Source organism: Manis javanica, chromosome 2 (genome assembly GCF_040802235.1).
Source record: "Manis javanica isolate MJ-LG chromosome 2, MJ_LKY, whole genome shotgun sequence".
NCBI classification, from domain to species: Eukaryota; Metazoa; Chordata; class Mammalia; order Pholidota; family Manidae; genus Manis; species Manis javanica.
Window position 1 is genome coordinate 123,061,431 of NC_133157.1, and position 21,088 is coordinate 123,082,518.

Here is a 21,088-nt window from a genome sequence, read left to right on the forward strand (position 1 = left end):
TTTGAGAGGCCTGGGTTGTTCTGCCTCACTTCTTCATGGCAGTATGCCTGGAACAGTTGGTCCCATTATACTGCTTTCGTTTCTGGAATTGCCACTTTGATCAATATTTTGGGTTATGTTATCTACTAAAGATGAATAAATCTTAAGTACATAAGATTTCCCATATATGAGCCCAATCACCAACATCATAACTGCAAAAATAAGTGTGGGAATTAGCAGGGGCCAGCTATGAAGTTTCCTGTTTTCAGGATTCCTCCTCCTGCCTGGACCTTTTCAAACAGCATGAGCAGCATGGTCCACGCCATTCATTCTAGCCTTTTTCCTGCTGACCGTAGGATGCAGGCCAAGCTTGGCATCTTAGATTCAGATGTATGAGGTGAAGGATTCTAAAGGGGATTTGATTCATCAGATCAAGTCTGGTGTGTCACACCCTCCCTCTGAACGCCTCACAGAGGCCATGAAGCTAAATAATCAAGCTATGAAGGGGTGATTTGAGGAGCTTTCAGCCTGGACAGAGAAACAGAAGGAATAATGCCTTTTTTTGTTTTCTATTTTTTTTGAGATAGAGAGCAAAGAAGCCAAAGAATGTCTAATGACTTTGAGTCATGAAAACAAAAAATTGAAGGAAGAACTTGGGATACTAAAAGGCAAAATGGGAAGGTCTTTTGAGGTGAACAGACAGGTCAGCTGTGATTTTCTTTTTACTAATATTTATCATGGAATCTTGTTTCTCTAGACTTCTAGACCAAAAGCTTTCATGGTTCAGACTAGACAAGTGTTTTGCCTTGTCTTGAAAGCAGGGTTCTTGCTGAGAAAATCGGTTGTAATTTCAAGGGTCATGTATAATCTCTGTTGCTGGAAAGAAATTTGTAAAGTTTTGACATGTTGATTATAGACAAAAGAGTGTTGTGGTTATAAATCACTATTTTGTATTCATTATGGATGGTGCTGAAAGACCTCTACCTAGAACCATCCAAGTGTTCTAGTTTTAAATATATATCTTTGACAGAGAGACTCAAGATGATGGCAAAGAGCTGAGAAGGAGAAATTTTCGAAAAACCACAAATAGTATGAAAATATAGTTAATTAATACAACTAGCCCTAAAACAGCAACAGAAAAGAAGGCTGCACCAGACTGCATACAGACCGCATGAACAGAGCAGACCTCACAAAACAGGGTAACGTACAAAACCCTCGATCCAGTGGGATCCAGGCCCTTCCCCCACCCCCGCTCACTGGTGTGAGGAAGAGAAACAGAGCAGGGGAAGAGGTGAAAGCCTGGGACTGCTGACCACCTAGCCCTGGAGTTCTGCTTTGCAAGCAGAAACCTACACTGAGTGGTACTCTGGAGGTTGGGGATCTGGGACAGGCAGAGTGCTTGAGAGACACACTGGAGGACAGGATCCACACCTGGCCACTCTGGGAATAAGGAAAGGCAGGCAATCTGACAGACTTTCTAGCAGCGAGAAGGCTGCTGGAGGGGCTGGTTTTGCATGGAGCTTGCTGCACGGAGAAGGGATAGGGGGACAAGGTTGTCTGGGCACCATATGCCCAGCTGGTTGGGAACTTTGAGGAGCCTCAGGCACTCCATCCCCCTGGCTGGCTGCCCAGCTCCAAGGCCCCACACTGTGATATGCAGCCTGTTACACCTTCCTCCTGGCCTGCTGGCACCAGTTACAAACCAGCAGTCACTGTGCTGGCATCAGGCCAGCCAGAGGAGACCCCTACCTACAACAGCTAGAGACACAAAGCACAGAGGCTTACACCTGTGGGCTTGGCCCACTGGCTCTGACACTGGTGAAAAGTACCCCAGACAGGAATCAGGAAACAGCTCTTTCCTCCCTGCATGCACCAGCGCTGCTCCCCTATGATCCCCAGCCTCACTCTAGGGCTGAGCAGAGACTGGAGCTTCCGGGCACTAGAGGGCACCACACAGAAATAGTAAACATCAAAAGAACATGGTTCAGACCAAAATCTCATAAACCCCAGAAAAAGTGCCAAATGAAACTGAACTCACCAATCTTCCTGAAAGAGAGTTCAAAATAAAAATCATAAACATGCTTATTGTGGAGGTACAGAGAAATATTCAAGAACTCAGGAACAAATTTAAGTCAGAGATTCAATCATTAAGAAATTCCATATCTGAAATGAAACATACAATGGAGGGGATTTAAAAGCAGATTAGGTGCAGTAGAAGAGATGGAAAATGGGATAGAAATTACAGAAGAGGAATACAAAGAAGACACACAGAGAGGAAAATGAATCTCTAAGAATGAAAGAATATTGAGAGAAGAGTGAGACCAATCCAAACAGAACAATATTCACATTATAGGGGTACCAGAAGAAGAAGAGAGAGAAAAAGGGATACAAAGTGTCACTGAGGAGGTAATTGCTGAAAACCTACCCAATCTGGGGAAGGAGGTAGTCTCTCAAGCCATGGAGGTACACAAATCTCCCAATACAAGGGACCCAAGGAAGACAACATCAAGACATATAATAATTAAAATGGCAAAGATCAAGGGTAAAGACAGACTTTTAAAAGCAGATAGACAGAGAAAAAAGATCACATACAAAGGAAAACCCATCAGGCTATCTTCAGACTTCTCAACAGAAACCTTACAGGCCAGAAAGGAGTGGCATGGTATATTTAATGCAATGATGTAGAAGGGCCTTGAACCAAGAATACTCTACCCGGCAAGGTTATCATTTAAATTTAAAGGAGAGACTAAACAATTTGAAGATAAGCGAAAGCTGAGAGAATTTACCTCCCACAAACCACCTGTACACTGCATTTTGGAGGGACTCCTATGGATGGAAGTATTCCTAAGGCTAAATAGATATCACCCAAGGGGTAGACAAAGACTACAGAGTATGATTCATGACATACAAAGAATGGAGGGGGAAGAAAAAGAATGAAAAAAAAAAAAAAAAGAACTTTTAGGTTGTGTTTGTAATAGCATACAAAGTGAGTTAAATTAGACTGTTAGATAGTAAAGGAATTACCCTTGAATCTTTGGTGAGCATGAATCTAAAGCCTGCAATGGCAATAAGTACATACCTATTGATAATAACCCTGAATGTAAATAGTCTGAATGCACCAATCAAAAGACATAGAGTCACTGAATGGATAAAAAAACAAGACCCAACTGTATGCTGCCTACAAGAGACTCACATCAAACTCAAAAGACATACACAGACTGAAATTAAAGGGATGGAAAAAGATATTACATGCATCTAATAGTGAGAAAAAACCAGGAGTTGCAGTACTTGTATCAGACAAAATAGGCTTCAAAACTAAGAATGTAATGAGACAAAGAAGGACTTTATATAATTATTAAAGGGTTGGCCCAACAAGAGGATATAACTATTATAAATAGCTATGGACTCAACACAGGATCACCTACATATGTGAAACAAATACTGACAGAATTAAAGGGGGAAATAGAATGCAATGAATGCATTCATTTTAAGAAACTTCAACACACCACTCACTCCAAAGGACTAATTAACCAGACAGAAAACAAGAAAAGAGGCAGAGGCGATGAATAACAGAACAGATGGATCTAACAGACATCTACAGAACACTCCATCCAAAAGCAGCAGGATACACATTCTTCTAAAGTGCATATGGTACACTTTCAAAATAGATCATATACTAAGCCAAAAGAACCTAAGTAAATTTAAAAAGACTGAAATTGTACCAACCAGATTCTCAGATCACAAAGGTATGAAATGAGCAATAAATTACACAAAGAAAACGAAAAGCTCACAAACACATGGTGGCTTAATAACATGCTCCTACATAATTAATAGATCAATGACCAAATAAAAACAGAGATCAAGCAATATATGAGACAAATGGCCACAATAATTCAACACCACAAAATCTGTGGGACACAGCAAAGGCCATGCTAAGACAGAAATATATTGCAATACAGGCCTACCTCAGGAAAGAAGAATAAACTCAAATGAACAGTCTAAACACACAATTAATGAAACCAAAAAAGGAAGAAAAAATGAGGCCCAAAGTCAGTAGAAGGGGGGACATAATAAAGATAGAGCAGATATAAATAAAATTGAGAAGAATAAAACAATAGAAAGAATCAATGAATGGAGGAGCTGGTTCTTTGAGAAAATAAACAAAATGAATAAAACCTTAGCCAGACTTATCAAGAAAAAAGAGACCCTACACATATTAACAGAGTCAGAAATGAGAAAGGAAAAATCATGATGGACATCACAGGAATACAAAGAATTATTAGAGAATACTGTGAAAAATTATATGGTAACAAACTGGATAACCTAGAATAAACAGACAATATTCTAGAAAAATACAACCTTCCAATGCTGACCCAGGAAGAAACAGAAAATAACAATAGACCAATTACCAGCAAAGAAATTCAATTGGTAATGAAAAAACTACCTAAGAACACAACCACTGAACCAGATGGTTTCACTGCTGAATTTTATCAAACATTAAGTGAAGACCTAATACCCATCATCCTTAAAGTTTTCCAAAAAGTAGAAGAGGAGGGAATACTCCCAAACTCATTCTATGAGCCCAACATCAAATACCAAAAACAGGCAAAGATCCCACAAAAAAAGAAAATTAAAGACCAATATCCCTGATGAACATAGATGCAAAAACACTCAACAAAATATTAGCAGACCGAATTGAAAAATACATCAAAAACATCATTCATCATGATCAAGTGGGATTCATCCCAGGGATGAAAGGATGGTACAACATTAAAAAATCCATCAACATCATCCAATATGCCAACAAAGAGAAGGACAAAAACCACACAGTCATCTCCATAGATGCTGAAAAAGCATTCGACAAAATTCAACATCCATTCATGATAAAAACTCTCAACAAAATGGGTATAAAGGGCAATTGTGTACCTAAACATAATAAAGGCCATATATGACCAACAGCCAACATTATACTTAACAGTGAGAAGCTGAAAGATTTTCCTATAAGATCAGGAACAAGACAAGGTTGCCCACTCTCCCCTCTTTCATTCAACATAGTGCTGGAGGTCCTAGCCATAGCATTCATAGATCACAAAGAAATAAAAGGCATCCAGATTGGCAAGGAAGAAGTCAAACTGTCCCTGTTTGCAGATGACCTGATATTGTACATAAAAAATCCTAAAGAATCCACTCCAAAACTACTAGAACTAATATATGAATTCAGCAAAGTTGCAGGATACAAAATTAATACACAGAAATCTGTTGCATTCCTATACACTAATCATGAACTAGCAGAAAGGGAAATCTGGAAAACTATTCCATTCACAATTGTATCAAAAAGAATAAAATAAACCTAACCAAGGAAGTGAAAGACCTTTACCCTGAAAACTACAAGACACTCCTAAGAGAAATTAAAGAGGACACTAATCAATGGAAATTCATCCCATGCTCTTGGGTAGGAAGAATTTATATTGTCAAAATGGCCATCCTGCCTAAAGCAATCTACAGATTCAATGCAATCCCTATCAAAATACCTACAGCATTCTTCATTGAACTAGAGAAGATAGGTCTAAAATTCATATGGAACGACAAAAGACCCCAAATAGCCAAAGCAATCCTAATAAGGAAGAATAAAGCAGGGGGATCTCGCTTCCCAACTTCAGGCTCTACTAAAAAGCCACAGTAGTCAAAACAATCTGGTACTGGCACAAGAACAGACCCATAGACCAGTGGAACAGAATAGAGTGCCCAGATATAAACCCACACATACATGGCCAAATAATATATGACAAAGGAGCCATGGATGTACAATGGGGAAATGACAGCCTTTTCAACAGCTGGTGTTCGTAAAACTGGACAGCTACATGTAAGAGAATGAAACTGGATGGATCATTGTCTAACCCCATACACAAAAGTAAATTCAAAATGGATCAAAGTCCTGAACGTAAGTTATGAAACCATAAAACTCTTAGAAAAATACATAGGCAAAAATCTCTTGGACATAAACATGAGCAACTTCTTCATGAACATATCTCCCTGGGCAAGGGAAACAAAAGCAAAAATGGACAAGTGTGATTATATCAAGCTGAAAAGCTTCTGTACAGCAAAGGACACCATCAGTAGAACAAAAAGGCATCCTACAGTACAGGAGAATGTATTCATAAATGACAAACTCCATAAGCGGTTGACATCCAAAATATATAAAGAGTTCACACACCTCAACAAACAAAAGGCTAACAATCCAATTAAAAAATGGGCAGAGGATCTGAAGAGACACTTCTTCAAAGAAGAAATTCAGATGACCAACAGGCACATGAAAAGATGCTCCACATTGCAAATCATCAGAGAAATGCAAGTTAAAATCACAATGAGGTACCACCTCATACCAGTTAGGATGGCCAACATCCAAAGACAAACAACAACACATGCTGGCGAGGATGCGGAGAAAGGGGAACCCTCTTACACTGCTGGGGGGAATGTAAATTAGTTCAAACATTGTGGAAAGAGGTATGGTGGTGCCTCAGAAAACTCAAAATAGAAATACCTTTGACCCAGGAATTCCATTCCTAGGAATTTACCCTAGGAATGCAGCAGCCCAGTTTGAAAAAGACATATGCACCCTTATGTTTAATGCAGCACTATTTACAATAGCCAAAAAATGGAAGCAACCTGAGTGTCCATCAGTAGATGAATGGATAAAGAAAATGTGGTACATATACACAATGGAATATTATTCAGCCATGAGAAGAATACAAATTTTACCATTTGCAACAACATGGATGGAGCTGGAGGGTATTATGCTCAGTGAAATAAGACAGGCAGAAAAAGACAAGTATCAAATGATTTCACTCATATGTGGAGTATAAGAACAAAGCAAAAACTGAATCAACAATACAGGAGCAGACTCACAGAACCCAAGAATGGACTAACAGTTACCAAAGGGAAGGGGCCTGGGGAGGATGGGAGGGAGGGGAGGGACAATGGGGAAAAAGGGGCATTTCGATTAGCAGACATAATGTAAGGGGGATCATGGAGAGCAATTTACAACACAGAGAAGAGAAGTAGTGATTCTACACCATGTTAGTACGCTGATGCACAGTGACTGTTAACGGGGTAGGTGGTGGGGACTTGATGATGGGGGGAGTCTAGTAACCATAATGTTGCTCATGTAATTGTAGATTAACGATACCAGAACAGACAAACAAACAAATAAATAAATAAATGCCTTTTCATATGGAGATGGCCTAATTTTACTCTCCTCCCCTTGGGAGCACCTATTGATATGGAGATGCACTAAGGCCAGGTGAGAGATTCTGGAAATACTGCCATTTTACCAACAGCTCAATGCTCCAGAAATTTTGACTCACAAAGTACTCGTACCCCATCGTCCACAACGGCCCCTGTGTGAGAAAACTGGATCACTGTACCCAGACTATTGACATAAAATCATGATAATCCTCAAGCCGAGTATTCAGCTAGGTTCAAACCCCCATGCAGATTAAGTCTATAGCTGGCCTGTTCCACATGCAGTCAGCAGCTGAACGGGCAGGAGGTACAGAGAAATTGTGACAGGGAAGCTGCAGCCAGGGGGGCACATACCAGGCCACAAGGACTGTAGAAGAAAATTACTTTAAGGGCGGTAAGATACCTGCTTTAATGACAGCAGCAAAGGCAAATCTTGTCCCTCAGGCAGAATGCATGCAAGAGAGTTTTCCTGTGACAGGAATGGGATCATCTCGTCCTCGTCTCGTATACCAGACTTTCACCCCGCTCCCTGTGCAAGTTACAGATGGGTCAGTAGATAGGGCTATGGGAGGTACATGCACTGGCCTTAAAGATAAAACTAAACTTCCCCGTAAGATACTCTTACCTCCCAGATGTTTCAGGTACACTACCATGATCTTTGGAAGCCAACTCTGCTATTACTCCACGAACACACAGGAGGCCAGCTTATATGCCTTTTCCCCAAGGTGCCAGACAGGGCAGTCTTCGCTGGGCCATGTGTTGAAATGTTCAGGACCATGTCCACTCAACAGTGTCTCAGGGCATAACACAGTTGGGGCTGGCAGCAGGAGGTTGGTCTGCTGGCCATATTCTGGCTTCAGTAACTCCTCTTGGGTACATACAGTTGTATAGGAGAGGCAGGAATATGTGCGTTAGCCTGTCAACACGGCTTAAGGCTCCTTTCCGGGGCATCTCTTTCAAACGCCGTTGCACTGTCCGTGAGCAAACTGACCAGCCCTGTATACCATTGGTGTGTGGCTTCAGGCTAGATTCCAACAAAACATTGTACATCTCTATCATGCCTGCCCTTGTAAGTTATATGGTATATGAAATTTCCACTCTGTTCCTAATTGCTGAACCCATCCTTGTAACGAATGGCCAATCAAGTGGGTGCCTTGATTGCTCTCAGTCACCTGTGGCCAGCCATACGCTGCAAAGAGATGCTCTAGGCCCCTCCTGGTGGTTTGCTGATCTGCATGACGTGCAGGAAAAGCAACCAACAGGCCAGTAGCTGTGTCCACACAAGTCATGGCATACGAATATCCTGATACGGGCAGAGACCTAATATAGTCTCTCTGCCACCTGAGACAAGGGGTACATCCCCTTTAGTATTTCCCGTGTTGCTGCAGGACTTGATACAAGTCCCCTTTTTTGAGCACACAAGGCACTCCTTCTGGGCTCTGCTGACTTCTTCAAAGGTCATTGGCAAGCCCCACCGACAGGCTACAGCCTACGTAGTATTTTGCAATGTGTGCAACAAACGCTGTCATAACCATTGGGCTACAGCAGAGGCAGGCTTTCCTCCCAGCCAACGCATATGGGCCAATAATGTGTCTGCTTCATCATTCACTGGGGATGCCAAAGGCAAATGGCCAGACACATGATATACAGTAACTGCATAAAGGCCCATATGTCTTGCCACAGCTCTTGCCCCCAAAGGGGCCAGTGACCAACCATCCAGTTGGCATGGCACCATGTCAGTAGCCACAGCGTCAAGCCTGGTAGACAGCCCAGCTATCAGAGCACACAACTACAGGGGAGGGCATGGTCATGATGGCTGATCATGAGCCATACTTCCCATGACTCAGTCCATTGACTGCTCTTTCCCTCTCCATCCTCTAACATCCATATTGAGAGCAATTATTACCCATTTCCATAGGACAGAGTCACTAGCCATCCAGAGGGCAGTCAGAGGTGTGTTAATTACCTGGAGTGGCTGGGCACGCAGCCTGTGCCTCACCAGCAATTGCTCTCATTTCAAGCCTTCTCCTTAAATAGTCTGTGCTTCTTGGCACAGGACAAAGTCAGTGTAGGGAAGTCAGTGCTTCTGACAAACTAGGTATTGAAAACAGTAAGTCAATTCATAAAAATTTGAATGGTGAAAGCACTTGATTTAATGCCAAAAGATAAAGTAATTCTGGATCAGATTTTCCACTTAAAGCCAATCACAGGTACAGAAATTGAAAATTAGAAGGATCAAGCCCTCATTTTACAGATGAGGAAACTGAGGCCCTGAAAGATTCTTTCATACCTGTAGTAACTGTTGTCTGAATTCAGTTACTCTCTAATGCTTATCACTCTTGTTTTTTCTCCTTCGTTTAGGGCTCTCCTAGCAGACATCGAAGCCCACTATCCGGACCCTTCACTGCCTTACCCCAAAGAAGATAACACACTCTTATATGAGATCACAGCCTATCTGGAGGCAGCTGGCATTCACAACTCACTGAATAAGGTTCATAATTAAAATATATAATGGTGTGATGGGGAACCGTGTGGCACACAAGATGACTTGGCCCAGGTACAGATCCCTGGGCTGAGACACTGGGAGAACCTGGGTCCCAGTCCCAGTCCCAGAGCCTCCATTCTCCCAAGTCCCCCTGTTTGCTGAGTTCCAGTTTCCCTGGTGGAATATGAGGGTGATCTTACCTTCCCTGCATGATTCAGAGCTGGGGGAAACAAGTGATACAATGTTCAAGCTCCCTAAAAAGGAAAAGGCACTGTATCTGTAAGAAATTAGTTTTAGGTTTGTCTGGCATTTGGTGTTTGAACTGCAACCGAATGGTGGCCGGGATCCTTCTTGCCCAAAAATGCTTCCATTGGTGGCTGACAGCAGTTATAATCATAATCTGGGGCTAAATACTCTTTTCTGCAATTCTGATCTCCACAAACCTCTGAGAGCTGAAAGGTTTTTCACAGGTTGGTGTCAGGTCTCATTTGGTGGCAAAACTTCTCATGACACAAGACTCTTTATACTTCTGTGAATATTTGTATTTTGATGCAGCAGCACTGGTGACTTTGATGATAGGGTGAGACCCTGGGCCCTGTTTGCCTTTTCACAATCTAGGAAAAGTGAAGTTCTGAAATCTCTGCGATCCCCTGGGTTTTGGGGGAAGGATTATGAGCCTGCATAGCAGCTGATGTTATTCTGAGGGCTTATTACATGCCAAGCACTGTGCTAGCCCTGACCGTGGGTGATTCCACCTGAGCTCACAGCAGCCGCGTCAGATGTGCCACTGTTGGATTGGCCCGGAGGCTGGGAGGCTGGTGACTCCCCCGGACTCCACACTAGCAAGCCTTGGAGCCCGGCTTTCACCCTGGACCCGGACCAGTGTCCACACCAGAATGCCCCCCTGCCTCCCAGGGAATTGGGGCTATCTGGGTAGACCCTGACTGCCGCGGGAACTGGGCAGGAAGCTGCTCTGTGACGTTGCCCAGGGGACCGCAAACAGCGCCCGAGACGTCACCTGCTTTTCATGATGAACTACTGCTCACTACTCTGTGGACCGCTGCTCCTCCTTTCTGCTTCTGCCCTCCCCCCACTTTGCCTTGACTGTGGCATCTGGCTTTCCCCCCCTTGCTCATCACCTTTTGTCCCCATCCCATTGTTAGTGACATTAAGAGGATTCAGAGGGAAAGTAACTGCTAATCTCTAAGCAAAGTTGTTTCCTTCCCAGAAGGGTTCATTATTTTATAGGTATTTATGTTTGGGAGGTCAGTGACATTATATAAAACTCGGAAGTCAGTAAGTTAAAGGAACCATTCTAGTCTTAGGTAGTCTGAAGAGTAAACTGAAATAAAATAGAAGCTTTCCATTTGAAAATGTTCTGCGGTATTGTGCAATAACTTTTCTTACCTCTCTTTCTAGATATACATAACAAAGCGCTTACCCTATTTCCCAGTTGTCAGCTTTCTATTTTTGATCTCCCAGTTGCCAAAACTTCAGTACAACAAAAACCTAGGTACTGTATGACTTTTATTCTTTGCTGTATCGAATTTATTGAATTTATTCTATCCAATAAGTAATAATAGGTTGATATCTAACCAAACAACTCTTTGTATAGAGTGCTATTCACATATGAGATCTTTGTATAGAATGCTATTCACATATGCATTTAGTTAAACGCATGTTTATAAAATCCATGTCTTTGGGCCTCTGAAACATGCATCCCTTCATGAAATGTAGATAGTGGATTTAATAACAACAAAGTATAATCCACCTTTAATTTCCAACAGATTAATTACGCAACTTGTAAAATGTGTGGGAACTTTGCTTCTCTCCTTTAATGTGTGAACAGCTGATTTTATATAAAAGAAACTTCTTTTGGTTAATATCTTATTCGCTTAACAAGTGTCATGTGCCTATTGTGAATATGGAACTGTGGTGTGAAGAGTAACAATACAGGAGTGAACACTAAGATAGGAATATCTAGGACTTTAAGATATGTCTGATTACATGCGAAAATAATACAAACAGCAGATAACAAGACTTCCAGTATATTCTGTCCAGGAATATAACCCTAATTGTTTTGTCATTAATCAGTTTATCTAGAACTCTTTTATAATCACTTTTCTAATAGATTCCCAAGTACTTCCCCATCTCCAAACTTTGTATCTGAGTTTTTTAAAAACCCACTGTAGAGTTTAATTTACCTTAAAAGCATTATAATAGCTTTCCTGTAAATTTAACCATGTTATTTTTTTTGAGTATAGTTGACACAATATTATAATAGTTTCAGATGTACAACACAGTAATCCCAAATTTATTACATTACAAAATGCTCACCACTGGCAGGGTAGTTACATAACACCCATCTGTCACCATACCAAGTCATTACAGTATTACTGATTCCCCATGCTGTGCCTGCATCCCCGTGATTTACTTATTCTATAACTGAAGTTTGTGCCTTTTGATCCCTTCATCTTCACCCTCCTGGCAACCACCAGTTTGTCCTCTGCATTTATCTGGGTTTTTGTTAGTTTTGTTGTATCCATGTTATTTTTTTAATCAGCAATTTCAAAGTGTATTTCTTCCTCAAAGTATTTCCCTTGCTATTTCATTAACCTTTTTAGGATAAAGATGTAGAGTCTCTGTAAGGTTCTTACTCTCTCATATGAAAATGTTTCTTGAAAAAATAGCTCTCATAGCAACCCCTGTTGGTGCTACAGAATGCAAAGCCCAGGACTTGCTGTAGGAGGGAGGGAACAAATATATGTTTGGATTCTGGATTCACCATTTAATCACCTGTGTGACTTTGGCCAAGTTCCTGAACCTCTCAGGCTGGTCAATTTTTAAAATGCCTGATACAGTACCTGGTACAGAGCAACTGCTCAACTGATGCTAAGTCCTTTTCTGTATATTGGTCAAAATCAATGTAAAGAACCATCCCAAGGTGAATTTAAGGTTTCATCTCAAGATTCAGAGACCCATGCTCCCCCTCTGTGGTCCCTGTGTTATTACTACATAAGAATATATGATCCTTTATAATGATGGCTTGTCAGTGCATAAACATACCTTGTTTTCATTAAAGGCTAGTCATTCACTGGTGTCATTAGGTAATATATCTTTCATTGTACATATAGTTAAGATCAGGCATGTCACAGGGAGCATGTCACTTCCATGGAATTGCCAGATCTTTAAATAAAACAAAGCTTTTAAATGTCCTAGAAACATATCTGTACCTGACTATAGTTCTTTGCATGAATTAGTCTGCTGTGGTAACTTGAGAATCAAATTAACAATAGAACTGAGGAAGAAACATCAGCATGTTTGTATACCCTGAAAACATATTTAACCTTGCGAGCACTATTCTCAAGAATTGCATGCCTGCCTTAGTCTGTCTTAAGAATCTGAGGTGCTGCCTTCATAGAAGTTTTTGTTGTAAACGTAACTATTGCTCTCCACCTGGGAAGGATTATTCCTCAGTGTTTTGAGTACTGGCAATGTCTTACACAGTGGGCATTAAATAATTCAGAATTTCCAAAACCTATGTTGGGTAAATTGGGATAACTTGTTTCGGCATCCTGATCTAAGTAGAGATCTCCCAGTCATCACAAGAACCCAAATGTGGGATATGGGGGGGGCGGGCCTGACCAGTTTAACTTTAGAATAAGCTGCCAATCCTTTTTCCAAAGTCATCGTACCATATTACACACCCATCAGCATTTGTCAATGTCCATCTTTTAATATTTAACCATTCTGATGGGTATACATGGCATCTCATAGTTAATTTGCCTTTCCTTGATGTTGAGTACTTTTTCATGTGCTTTTTGGCATTTATATCTTTTTGGGTTAAGTGTCTGTTCAAGTCTTTCACTTGTTTTAAAATTAGGTTGATTGCTTTTCTCTCACAGTGTCACAGGAATTATATATTATGGATATAAATCCTTTCTTAAATTTATGTATTGTGTATTTTTTCTCAAGAACTGTGACTTACCTCTTCATTTTCTTACTGATGACTTTAATGAGCAGTTTTTAATGCTGATGATGTCCAATGTATCCATTTCTTCATTCACAATTAGTCCTTTTTTCCTACTCCAAATGAGGCCAATTTAATAAAAGTCAGACAAAATACATTTATTTAATAAACAAAATACATTGGTGAGGGGATACAGGTGTGTTTCCATAATAACTTGTTTTAGCATAGGCTGCCTGCTGTGAGTGGCTCATAAGAACCTGGGGTATACAGAGAAAGGCTTTAGATCTTTTCACAAATTTCTTAGGATAGAGTTGTCCAAAAGTGATGACTCAAGCCACGTTGCTGAATTGTTTTTGCAGTTTTCAGAAAATACCCATCTAACCAGTTTCTTTTTACCACGTGCACTGTATGTGTGTGTGTGTGCATATTTGATAAACACACATACACACCAATTCCCCTTTACATAAAATTTCCCCAAAAGTTCAAAACAAAACACAAAACCTGACAGCTAAATACTATGACACCCCAATTAGTAAACACAAAACAGAACGCTTTATAAAAATGAATAAAATATACTATATGTACTCAGCTTCCACATGGTAGTACCCAAGTGAGGAGGCTGCTTGTGATGATGTCTATAGGGAGTTTCTTTTGGTGGACTGTTCCAGTGGAATTGCCATTCTCAATTACTTTGATTTGGTTGTAGATCCATTGATTATTTAGGAGCATGTTGTTAAGCCTCCATGTGTTTGTGAGCCTTTTTGCTTTCTCTGTGCAATTTTTTCCTAGTTTTATGCCTTTGTGGTCTGAGAAGTTGGTTGGTAGAATTTCAGTCTTTTTGAATTTACTGAGGCTCTTTTTGTGGCCTAGTATGTGGTCTATTTTGGAGAATGTTCCATGTGCACTTGAGAAGAATGTGTATCCTGTTGTTTTTGGGTGTAGAGTTCTATAGTAGTCTATTAGGTCCATCTGTTCTAGTGTGTTGTTCAGTGCCTCTGTGTCCTTACTTGTTTTCTGTCTGGTGGATCTGTCCTTTGGAGTGAGTGGTGTGTTGAAGTCTCCTAAAATGAATGCATTGCATTCTATTTCCTCCTTTAATTCTGTTAGTATTTGTTTCACATATGTTGGTGCTCCTGTGTTGGGTGCATAGATGTTTATAATGGTTATATTCTCTTGTTGGACTGAGCCCTTTATCATTATATAATGTCCTTCTTTATCTCTTGTGACTTTCTTTGTGTTGAAGTCTATTTTATCTGATACTAGTACTGCAACACCTGCTTTTTTCTCCTTGTTTGCATGAAATATCTTTCTCCATCCCTTGACTTGGGGTGAGTCTCTTGTAAGCAGCATATAGATGGGTCTTGCTTTTTTATCCATTCTATTACTCTGTGTTTTTGATTGGTACATTCAGTCCATTTACATTTAGGGTGATTATTGAAAGATATGTACTTATTGCCATTGCAGGTTTTAGGTTTTGGTTACCAAAGGTTCAAAGTTAGCTTCTTTACTATCTTACTGTCTAACTTCACTCACTTATTAAGCTATTGTAAACACAGTCTGATGATTCTTTATTTCTCTCCCTTCTTATTCCTCCTCCATTCTTTGTATGTTAGGTGTTTGTGTGTGTGTGCGTGTGTGCTCTTTTGTGTTTCCTTTGACTGCTTTTGTGGGTAGTTGATTTTATTTTTTGCCTTTAGTTAGTATTTTATTGGTCTGCTTTCTTTGCTGTGATTTTATTTTTTCTGGTGACATCTGTTTAGCCTTAGTGCTTCCATCTAGAGCAGTCCCTCTAAAATACCCTGTAGAGGTGATTTGTGGGAGGCAAATTCCCTCAACTTTTGCTTGTCTGGGAATTGTTTCATCCCTCCTTCATATTTAAATGATAATCGTGTTGGATACAGGATCCTTCATTCATTCTCTCCTGGCCTGTAAGGTTTCTGTTGAGAAGTCTGATGATAACATGATGGGTTTTCCTTTGTAGGTGACCTTTTTTCTCTCTCTGGCTGCCTTTAAAACTGTCCTTGTCTTTGATCTTTGCCATTTTAATTATTATGTGTCTTGATGTTGTCCTCCTTGGGTCCCTTGTGTTGGTAGTTCTGTGTGCTTCCATGGTCTGAGAGGCTATTTCCTCCCCCAGTTTGGGGAAGTTTTCAGCAATTATTTCTTCAAAGACACTTTCTATCCCTTTTTCTCTCTCTTCTTCTGGTACCCCTATAATGTGGATATTGTTCCATTTTGATTGGTCACACAGTTCTCTAAATATTCTTTCATTCCTGGAGATCCTTTTATCTCTCTCTGTGTCAGCTTCTCTGTGTTCCTGTTCATTGATTTCTATTCCATTAGTGGCCTCTTGCATCTCGTCCATTCCGCTTTTAAGTCCTTCCAGAGATTGTTTTATTTCTGTATTCTCCCTCTTTAGCTCTTGCATATTTCTCTGCAAGTCCATCAGCATGGTTGTGACCTTTATTTTGAATTCTTTCTCAGGAAGATTGGTTAAATCTATCTCCTCAGATTCCCTCTCAGGGGAGGATGTCTGGGTTAGTCTGGTCTGTATCAAATTCTTATGCCTTTTCATGGTGATAGAGGTAGTCATAGGCAGTTGGCATGTGTGTCAGCTGGGAGATCAAAGTCCCTTTCCACTTGCTCCTGGCCTTCCTTTCCTGGGAGAACGGTGACCCCTAGCGGCTTTTACTGGGCAGCTGAGTGCAGATGGGGTCTCTGATTCTTGCCCCACTACTGTGGAGTAAGCTCCATGCGGTTGCTGTGGGCATGGCCACTTTTAGGCTGCTGCTATGCTCTGGCGGGGCCTTGCTGGAGGGAGAATGGGCAGGAGGCTGTTTATCACTGTGAGGGGCCTCCGAGCTGTGTTGTCACCCAGGGGAGTCGGGGCGCCTGGAGTTCCCCGGGATTCCCAGCTGCTGGGCTGAGTGTGCCGGGACACCTCCGTCCAGCTGTGAGGCCCCTGTCCCTTTAAGACCTTCAAAAAGCACTCGCTTTTCTTTTGTCCCAGGTGCGCCAACTGCGGGGACCCACTCGCAGGTTTTACTGTTCAGTTTCCCTAGTATCCAGCACACCACGCACTGTGTGTCTGTGCTCTGGTGCGGATGGTTAGGGCTGGGTATGTAGCAGTCCTGGGCTCCCTCTCCCTCCCCGCTCCGACTCCTCTCCTCCCGCCAGGAGCTGGGGTGGGGGGCACTCGGGTCCTGCCGGGCCACGGCTTGTATCTTACCCCCTTCGCAAGGCACTGGGTTCTCGCAGATGTAGATGCAGCCTGGCTGTTTTACTGTATCTTCTGGTCTCTGTTTTAGGAATGGTTGTATTTGTTGTATTTTCAAAAATATGTATGTTTTGGGGAGGAGATTTCCGCTGTCCTACTCACGCCGCCATCTTGGCTCCTCCTCGCCATTCTCAATTATTAAGTTACATGTAAGACATGTGTGACCCATTGGATATTTGTAAAGTGACACTGGTGCTTCTGTTCATGCCCTGTTCCATCCATCCTCCGGCAGCTGTCCGCCTCAGAACACGAAGGCTATTGCAAACTCCCATACTGCTACCTCAGGGTACCCCATGCATTGGCTCAGAAGGGTGACCTGCATGGCTGGGGACCCACCTTGCATTGGATGGCCCCAGGCTTGTGGTAGGCCACCTATGGGATGCCCCCTGTGAGGAGCTCCGGGGGAGCTGTGGCTGAATGCCTCAGGGGCAAGGTTAGAAAGGACGTTTCTAAAACCTAGTCCCTCGCTTTCAAAGTTGAAAGCTTTCATCTCTTCTGCTCGACGCTCCAGCAGGCTTCGTATTCTTTCATTGCACTCATTCTGTAATGTCAGAATCTCTTCCTCAATCTGTTGTGGGTTGGTGGGGGGAAGCAAAAAGAAAGCTCATTTATTTTAAAAAATCTATAAACTACAGAAACAATAATTATTCTGGTTTAAAGTGAATCATAAAAATGTCCACTCTGGCTATTCTAAAGGATGTACATTTAAAAATCAAAGAGATGTACTGTAGGAATCATATATAACTTATATTACTAAAATGTGTAAAATCAAGTTCTTAAAGGCAAAGGTAATAATCTCTATTGAAATAATAAATCAAGGCAATTATCATCAATGGCTACCAAATCCATTAGGTAAAAAGACTGAAAAAGAAAATGGTAAGGAGAATGTAGCCTTATTAGATACACCATAAGGTCACTCTAATATAATAAATATGGTATTGGTGTAGGAACCAGTAATTAGTAAAATAGAAATAGAATGAAGTTTGTAAGTTTTTAATGCAGGACAAAAGCACTAATTAATTTAATGGGAAAAACAACACAGGCACAAGTGGCTAACCATCTGGAAGAAAATAAAAATGGAACCTCATCTGATGCCATATTCCAGAAAGATCAGAGCATTAAGTGAAAAACAAACAAAAACTATAAAGTTTCCATTAGAAAGTTAGGAGACTCTATGTACTTAGAAATCAGTGGTTGGGTAGCCATCATAATCAGTTTTGGACAACTCAAAGGTCTACAAATATAGCTGACTATAAACAGGTTTTAGTGTGAAAAAATACACAATAAAGTCAATGACAATGGGAAGAAGTTGATGGAGAAATTGTTAATGAATGAGAATATCTGAGCCCACTCATCAAATATGACTTCAAAGGGGGACAACTAGACATTATATATCTTTTGATGTGATACAAAAGAAAGTGTAACAGTAACCCTTATGAAAATTCCTCACAAAAATTTTTAAAAGGGAAAAAAATTTTAAGTAAATATAATCATGCCCCTAGGTCTAATTACCAGTTTACAGGAAATGTAAAGAGGAATGCATTAAATGACACCATGAGGATGGAATCAGCCAAATTCAAATGTGACAATTCCTACAAAGCAAAGGACCCAGTCCACAATAATAAAAAAAAGGGCACAGGAGACTAAACGGCTTAAAAGACAATCAAATGCAATGTCTACACCATGTTTGGGCCCCAATCTAAATAAACCAAGACGACCTTTTTTTAGATACAAAGGGAAATCTAAGTATGGACTGAGTATTAGGTAATCTTAAACATTTATTATAATTTTGTTAGTTAACACCATGGAATTACGACTATGTTGAAGTAAAAGAGTCCTTATTTCCTTATCTGTGTTTGGAGTGAAATGATTCTATGCTGGGATTTGCTTTAAAATATTTCAGATACTCTGTCCCCTATTCTGCTCCCCTAAAAAGCTGCATGTGGAGTTGGGGAACAGATGAAATATAAGCAAGATACTGATAACTGTTGAAGTTGGGTAATGAGTATTTGGGGACTTCATTGTACTAGTTCTTAAGAATTTCACTAATACTTTTTGTGTATGTTTGAAAATTTGCATGATACAAAGTTTTTAAAAAATAGGAAATAAAGAGTATTTGTAAAGAAGTATTAAATTAGGTTTCAAGATACTTGAGGACTTAAGCCAAGTCATTGTTCTCTACACAGAAATCTAGCTCAACAAATGTGCTTAATTTTTATGTATCTTTTTTTTTTTTACTAAGTTATCATTGATATACAATCTTACGAAGCAACATTGTGGTTACAACATTCACCCATATTATCAAGTCCCCTCTTATGTATCATTTTTTAAAGTGCCCTTTTAAAAACACACAATTTAGCATGGAAACACATACAAATAAAAAACTGTCACATAATATGATAAGATGTAATAACAGATTTATAAGGTAAAGCAGAAATATAAAGGGATGGAGTACTTCACTCTATAGGGGAAGAGGAGTAGGGCAAAGAAGTCTTGTCAGAGAAGGTGACAGAAACTGGATTTGGAAGGAAAAGCACAAGTTTACAAGACAAGGGAAGGGAAAGATATTTTCAGCAGAAGGAACATGGGCAAAGGCATGCAAAATGATAAAATGTGTGTGGGGAATTACAAATAGGCCAGAATGGACTTTGGTAGGATGAGTTTGAAAATTATTAAACTCTAAGTACTAAAGTGTTACAAAGGTTTAGAGAGGGCACTTCCTAATGAAGGTTGAAAGAACCTAGATTAGACACAATGCTTCTTCCAAGGGAAAGATATCAAATTGTTAACTGGTGATTCCTGAGTGGTGAGATTAAGGACATTTTAATTTCTATTTGTTTCTCTATAATTGCCAAGTTTAAAAAAAAATATGTATTTGTAAAATAACTTTTCCACTCTTTTAATATCTACATATAAAATACCCAATTCATATAGAATGAAATTTATATATCTGTAAGGATTCAAATAACTTCAAATTTTTCTTTTAAATCTTTTCTATTTTAAAATTTCAAAAGTCCATTTATTAAGAACATTTAATTCAAAGGACCTAATAAAGGATAGGTTTGTACTGAGTATTTAACTAATTTGAATGCCCTGTATATTATTTGAAGGAAACTCATGATAAAAATATTAAACACATTAATGCTTATCCACTTTTATCCAGAAAGCACAGCTTCAATTTTGTTTGCTGAATTAGTTTTGTCATTTAAGAAACTCAGAATATTTTTCAATAAAAATTAAAACTAAGATTTGTGATAGGTTATATTAACCCCCATTTCTTTGAAAATATCTTATTTATTACTGTAAATAAGAAAGGTGGTTTCACTGGATATAAGACTTCTGAGACTTCTCTCCTAACCTATCTTCTCTGAAATCAAATGTGTGAGTATTTTCAGTTCAGAAGGTCCTGAAAGACATTCCAATTGCCAATTCTTATATTAAAACTACCAACCATCTTGTTGATATTAAGTGAAATATTCAGGAAAAATTAAAGGAAATGTTAAGAAAAAGAAAAGCTCATTTATACTTTGGAAATACTGCCACTTGTTATGCATGTATGAAATGCACATAGTTATGTTGTCATTTTGCTGAAATTTTAATGTAAATGAAGCATAAGGAAAGTTGCAGTAAGACCTCATATGTGAGCCTCAACTGAGGCATCCTCTGTTGGTGTCTCGACCTGGAGGACAATTCTTGGTTCATTTGGAGGCTGAAAGCAATCTTCAAACAGAATTATTATTCATCTAGAAACAACTAACGTTCTCTCTGGTTCCACCTCTATTTTCAGATGACTGTTTCTTATCTGTACAACCAGTAGGCACAAAGTACAGAAAATACGGATGTTACGATGTTTTCAGATCATACCATGGGTATATCACTGCCTTGGTAGTTGCCAACTGACTGACCCCAAACTGCTTTATAGTCATGCACTTCACTTGAAATATAAACATGGGCCCTAAAAATCAAGTAGCAGCTCAAAGCACTGTAGATTTATTCCACTGTTTCTTTTATTATTTTTAATACTAAATAATCTTATGCATGTCTATTATCAAACACAAACCACAACCAATCTACCATATTAATATAGCCATTATAAGTATTAGCTCAACTCACTTTAAGTGTGATTTGTTTTTAT

The 21,088-nt window shown here is 39.9% G+C and overlaps 1 protein-coding gene and 1 non-coding gene across 22 annotated transcripts in view; one reads left to right on the forward strand and one right to left on the reverse strand.

Moving 5' to 3' along the window:
• The window catches only part of LOC108400206 (WASH complex subunit 5), a 109,294-nt gene that overhangs the window by 12,329 nt on the left and 75,877 nt on the right, over nt 1-21,088 (forward strand). For 10 of the 19 annotated variants that reach the window (XR_012128070.1, XR_012128066.1, XR_012128071.1 and 7 more), the window contains exon 2: nt 9,583-11,219. This is a non-coding gene — a transcript (WASH complex subunit 5). The remainder of the gene's footprint in view (nt 1-9,582; nt 11,220-21,088) is intronic. The other 9 variants (XR_012128076.1, XR_012128077.1, XR_012128074.1 and 6 more) reach the window with 2 other exon arrangements.
• The window catches only part of LOC108391900 (serine/threonine-protein kinase TAO1-like), a 112,051-nt gene that overhangs the window by 1,719 nt on the left and 89,244 nt on the right, over nt 1-21,088 (reverse strand). The window contains exon 18 of one of the 3 annotated variants that reach the window (XM_073229306.1): nt 12,961-17,521. The exons of 1 other annotated variant lie outside the window; for it this stretch is intronic. In XM_073229306.1, coding sequence (XP_073085407.1) covers nt 17,195-17,521 — 327 coding nt within the window. In that variant the 3' untranslated portion in view covers nt 12,961-17,194. Of the gene's footprint in view, nt 1-12,960; nt 17,522-18,177; nt 20,674-21,088 lie in introns of those variants that run through there. One more of the 3 variants, XM_073229307.1, reaches the window with a different exon arrangement.